At 41.9% G+C, this 5,796-nt stretch overlaps 1 protein-coding gene across 2 annotated transcripts in view; it reads left to right on the top strand.

Annotated features, from left to right (window-relative positions):
• CASP6 (caspase 6) overlaps positions 1-5,796 on the top strand; it is a 19,234-nt gene that overhangs the window by 927 nt on the left and 12,511 nt on the right. The window contains exons 1-4 of one of the 2 annotated variants that reach the window (XM_025206362.1): positions 826-887; positions 990-991; positions 2,736-2,771; positions 3,430-3,472. In XM_025206362.1, coding sequence (XP_025062147.1) covers positions 841-887; positions 990-991; positions 2,736-2,771; positions 3,430-3,472 — 128 coding nt within the window. In that variant the 5' untranslated portion in view covers positions 826-840. Of the gene's footprint in view, positions 1-825; positions 888-989; positions 992-2,735; positions 2,772-3,429; positions 3,473-5,796 lie in introns of those variants that run through there. The other variant, XM_025206361.1, reaches the window with a different exon arrangement.

The following is a 5,796-nucleotide window of genomic DNA, read 5'->3' as shown; positions in this document are numbered from 1 at the left end:
TGGTTTTTTAATTGTTCTCAACTGAAGCAGGAGCAAACAATTTAGGCATGAGTAAATACACCAATATTGTGTGCTAGTCATTACATCCACTTAGACCAGCGGGGGCCAAACTATTTGGCAGGTGTCCCACAAATTAGCCCTGTCCCCTCCCTGATACTACTCTGATCCCCTTCCCTTTTTCCTCCCCTGCCTAATCTGTTTCCATCCCCTGTCTGTTCTGCTCTGCCTTCTGCTTCCTGCCCTATCTGCTGCTGTACTGCTTGTCCCCTCCCTGATGTGCCCCATGCCACACAGAGGGTGTCCGTGCCACTTGAGGCATGCCACCCCTGACTTAGACTGTGATTGCTCACTTTGGTGATCAATGAAAGGAACGTTGACACTTCTAGATCTTGTAATAAAATACACATACATGCGCATGCACATAACATGAATTTTCAAAAACATCTTAAGGGAACTTCAATACCTGGATGGATCCTCTTGTATCCCAATGCAGATTGGGCTCACTCACTCCCTTCTTTAGAAAGCTGGAGTTTTCAAAACCTAAGGCCAACAGGAGGCTTCTGTACATTGGGGAGAGAAGGATGAATTACAAGCCAAATGTGACAGCTTTCTAACTAGAAACCACTTGAATAATAACTACAGAGGTTAAGCCAAAAGTCTTCCTTGGTTTGCTTTAGTCTACATCCAATGAGTAATCTTACACTACCCAGAAAAAGAAAAAAACCTCTAGGAAGGCTTATTTTACCATAGTCCACCTGGAATAGCAATGGTTCCTGTGACCTGTGTCTTCTTCCCTTGAAAAATGTCTGTCCCTTGTCTAACTCTGCCCTCTCCTCTGGAATGAAAAGAAGTCCACCACTCTGCTTTTATGCATACTGGATCCATATGTAATACATTTAATAGTCTTGATTTGTTGTATAGTTTAGCCTTACTGTCTTTTGTACCTAACTGCTATATATAATTGGCTAGAAAAAGTAAAGGGGAAGCAGATGTCAAAGGGCTGTTAATAGAAGCCTTGAAAGTGACTGGAGCTAATCAATATGGGGCTGTTAACACCACAGTGCTTTGTACTTAAGCATAGTTTACAGCACTGTCACGCCAATATTGACTTGTTGTAGTCTTTTTCAAGACTGTTAATGCCAGAGCACTGTGTACAAGGGTGTAGGTTGTAGCCATGTTGGTTTAAGGACACAGGCAGACAAGGTTCTTTGCGTAAATCTGATATCTTTTATTAGATCTACTAAATAGTTGGAAAATTTTTCTTAGCAAGCTTTCAGGTTTAAAAACCCTTCGTCAGGCTGAGGAAGCATCTGTGCATTGATTGTTAAGGACAGGTAAGCGTAGTCTTTCTTGAAGAGCGTTTAAGCTTCCCTTGTCAATTATGAGATGAGTCCAGTGTCCCCCACCATCACTATAAAATGGCATGCTTTTAAATGTTTGTTTGGAGAGGTTGACAGTAAAGAGGAAATGCCACTTGACATTTTCAGGCTGCTGCAAGTTTGAAAATTAAATATTTGTAAGGCTTTTTTTTTATTTTTAGTGAAGTAAGACTTTTCAAACTGAGCTCCAGAAACACAGGCAAAATTAGAAAAAAAAGAATCACAGACCCACGCATTTTCTTTGCTTAGCTGTACAAAAGGGAAGTAGCAGATGAAGCGTGGTTGCTAAGCTAAACTGCATCTGCACTTTTGGTTCTTCTACCATTAGTCTAGAATAGTGGTTCTCATCCTTTATAGCCTGCAGACACCCCTCATTAGATTCAGGACCCCCCTCAGAAAATGCCAGTTCTTAGTTTTCACTTGTTTTTTGACTGTGGAAAAACAATAAAGCAATTCTTTTGTTGCAGAGAATTTATAAAAATCGTAACAGGTCAGAATGACACTATGGATTCGTACTTGAAATCTCTTGGTTTATCCCGTGAATCATGTTTGCATACCTAACAGTATTAACATTGTTCCACAGAACAATGTTCCACAGAACCTTTCAAAGGATCTCAAGGCACCCCAGGGTGCTGCAGAACCCTGGTTCAGAATCACTGGTCTAGAATGCTTGGTACATCATGACCTCAATGGTGGAATGACCCATGTAGACCAGGTGAAAGTTGATTTTTTTTTTTAAATTCATTTCATTTAACCTAGCCAGCTAGCTTATCTGTTCTCTAGTATATGTATACCAGCCTCTGGCTTCTTTACTATTCATTCCATCCAGGAAGAAAGAGCACACACCAACTGCAGAGGCTTCCTCAGCCTGACAAAGGGTATTTATACCCAAAAGCTTGCAGAGAAGACTTTTTTTCCAACTATTTGAGTTGGTCTAATAAAAGATACCAGATTTACCCAAAGAACCTTGTCTGCCTATGTCCTTAGACCAACACGGCTACAACACATACCCCTGTTCGCTAGTAACACTTCTGCTTGTGCTGCCATGAGTGGAGTTGCCATTAGGCTATCCCAGCAATGGGGTGGAAGTAGTAATGTGGATGAGGCTTTATTGACCTGAACTGGCTCAATAGTTAGCTGTTAGGATGGTGGGGAGTGAAGGAAAGGGTACAAAATCCCCACAAGTGGAGTTAATAAGCATAGACCCATCCTGTCTGAGTACCTGAAATCTATTCAGCTGATCTGTTACAAAAATAAATGAGGGAAAGTGTTATGTCATAAAAAGATACTGATTTTTTTTTTTTTTTGCTAACTGACTCAAATGTTAGTAAGAGATGTTGTGTTTTCCAATTGCAGGGCAGATCCAGGTGGATAGTCACCCAACATTTCAAGGTACAGTACAGACTTCTGCTCTCATAATGCATCTAGCTGAAAAATAGGATTGTGAGATGTGCAAGTGTGATAAGATGGGAAGAGGGCTTAGTTGGACCTAATCATCATTAACAGCTTTAGCACATGAGTCCAGCCCTCTCTCCCATGTGCACCCAATACTTTGACTGACTTCAGTGGGAGTTTTGGGTATATTAAAATGACTTGTGGATTGTGCACAGTTCAGCAAAAGAAAGTGGTGTTCATGTTTCTGAACTTCACCTGTTAGTTACACCTAGATCAGTTCAGTGAGAGGCTATAATAACCAAACAGTTCAGTTCATCATTTCTGTATGCTGGGATCAAGATTACACACATGTAAATTGTGTGTGCCTTTGTATAGTTTCCAATTTTAAAAATCTAGTTCATTAGGACTGTAGTTAAGAATGGCTTCCAGAAGTGACCCCTGTAAGATCATGCACTCAAATAAATTTCAGCAGAAATTGGAGGACTGTATGCCTCATCATTTGCCTTATGCATAAGTTGCTTGTTCACTTTACAAGTGTATTTGCAAATAGATACACAGGCAAGTTTACATGTGAAACTTTGCTCTTGATACTTCTGATTACATGTACCCTTACTTGATATAGTTCAATCACCTTTTGTTTTTCTCTTTTTTATAGCTGAAGATAAAAACATTATAGAAAAAGATTCCCTTGATAAAAGGTAAAAGATCTTTGTTTTAAGCAGGATGACTAATGATGGTAATGGCAGAGGCCTGCAGATAAGACTTCTAGCAAATAGGAAAGTAAAACTAAAAGCCATTTATTTAAATGAGTTGGGGTTTCTAAGTCTCTGGTAAGAGTCCAAGTGGAGCGCCCACAAAGCAAACACTAACATAACAGATGTCTCAAACCTGAGTAACACTAGAACATGCATAAGCATTACTCTGTTGTGAAGGTGTCCAGAGGCGAGGCTGGGTTTGTGATTTTGTTCTGCTAGGCTCTGTACATACATACACATCATGGAAAAACTACTTGATCTCTGACCTAAGTCGCTTACATCTAAAATAGACTAAAGCAGACAAAGGAGAAGAGATGGGAACATAACAGGCAGCCTAGCCCTTGCAAACTCCAGTTCTCTTTCCTTTGAACCCACATTACTAGAGAGGATCAGGGTCCTTTGCTGTTTGTTTCCAAGGTCCATAGTGGGAACTGATTGAACCATGCACTTTGGTTTTACTTTTTGTTACAGAGATTGCTCTGCCCTCAGAGGTGACCACTCTCTTTCTGTAGCTTGTAAGAAGCAATTGCTGTATATCAGGTGTAACACAGATGGGGGAGACAAATATAAGGCACAACACTGTATTATAAGAGCCATAGTGGAGACATCAGACATCATGGGCTATTCCACATAACCCAGTTCTTTGGAAATTGAGCAGCTGTTGAAATTATGTCAGTGCAATATTTTTCAGTAGACTATTTGAATTTTAAATAGTAATTCCAATTATAACTTCATGGAGGAGTGAAGGGAACTATATATATATATATATATAGCTGGTGCCAGACAGACATATGCCAAGATGTCTGGAACAAATTCTGTGAGAAATGCATATAAGGAGTAACATGCATCATATGATATTTGTTTGAATGTGTTTGTACCCACTGTGTGCTAAGTGCTTTCCAGACATTCAAGTCATAGAGTGGAAATTTGATTGGAGGTCACCACAATCCAAGGAGTGAGAGATGACCAACAAATTGTGAATTATTTATATAAATCTACTAGATAATTGGATCATAGGAAAGCAAAGCTGAAAGAGATCCAACAAAGTCACCTAGCCCAGGCCTCTGTTCAAAGTAGGATCATCCCTGGCTAAACTAGCCCAGGCAAGTGTCTGTCCAACCTTGAAAATTTACAGGGATGGAGATTCCACAACTTCTCAAGGTAGCCTGTTCCAATGCTTGACTACCCTTGTAGCTAAAAAGTTCTTCCTAATTTCCAACTTAAATTTCCTCTGTTGCAGTTTGAGATCATTGCTCCTAGTTATGTTTGTTATGGCCCCCAAAAAATAGTCTATCTTCTTCCTCATTATAATTGCCTTTCAGTTTTTTGTGTCATATTCCAAGACTCAAATGGCTTTGGTTTTGTGTAGAACAGCTCACAATATTTTCATAGAATCATAGAAGTAGGGTTGGAAGGGACCTTGTAGATCTTCAAGTCCGACCCCCTGCCTGGGCAGGAGGAAAACTGGGCTCAAATGACCCCAGCCAGGCAGGCATCGAGCCGCTTCTTAAAGACCCCCAGGGTAGGAGCCAGCACCACTTCCCTTGGAAGTCGGTTCCAGATCCTAGCCGCCCTAACTGTGAAGTAGTTCTTACGGATGTCTAATCTAAACCTACTCTCCAATAACTTGTGGCTGTTATTCCTTGTTATCCCGGGGGGTGCTAGGGGAAACAAGGTCTCCCCCAAACCCTTCTGATCCCCCCTAGTGAGTTTATAGACGGTCACCAGGTTCCCCCTCAGCCTTCTCTTGTGAAGGCTGAACAGGTTCAGGTCCTGTAGCCTCTCATTGTAGGGTCTGCCCTGCTGTCCCCGGATCATGTGGGTGGCCCTCCTCTGGACCCTCTCAATGTTGTCCACATCCCTCTTGAAGTGGGGTGCCCAGAACTGGACACAGTATTCCAGCTGTGGCCTGACCAGTGTCGTGTAGAGGGGGAGGATCACCTCCTTGGCCCTACTTGAGATGCACCTGTGGATGCATGATAGGGTCCGGTTAGCCCTGCCGACCGTGACCTTGCATTGTCGGCCCATGTTCATCAATAATGACTCCGAGATCCCTTTCTGCCTCCATGCTCTCAAGAAGGGAGTTTCCCATCTTATAAGTGTGCTGCTGGTTACTACTGTCCAAGGGCAGCACCCTGCACTTGTCAGTATTGAAACGCATCCTGTTTTTGTTAGCCTACCCCTGCAACCTATCCAGGTCTTGCTGCAGTCTTTCCCTCCCTACTAGCATGCCCACCTCACCCCAAATTTTGGTATCATCAGCAAAT

The sequence above is a fragment of the Alligator sinensis genome, unplaced genomic scaffold (genome assembly GCF_000455745.1).
Source record: "Alligator sinensis unplaced genomic scaffold, ASM45574v1 scaffold861_1, whole genome shotgun sequence".
Lineage (NCBI taxonomy): Eukaryota > Metazoa > Chordata > Crocodylia > Alligatoridae > Alligator > Alligator sinensis.
The sequence above is the reverse complement of the archived record's forward strand: the minus strand, read 5'-3'. Positions and strand labels throughout refer to the sequence as shown.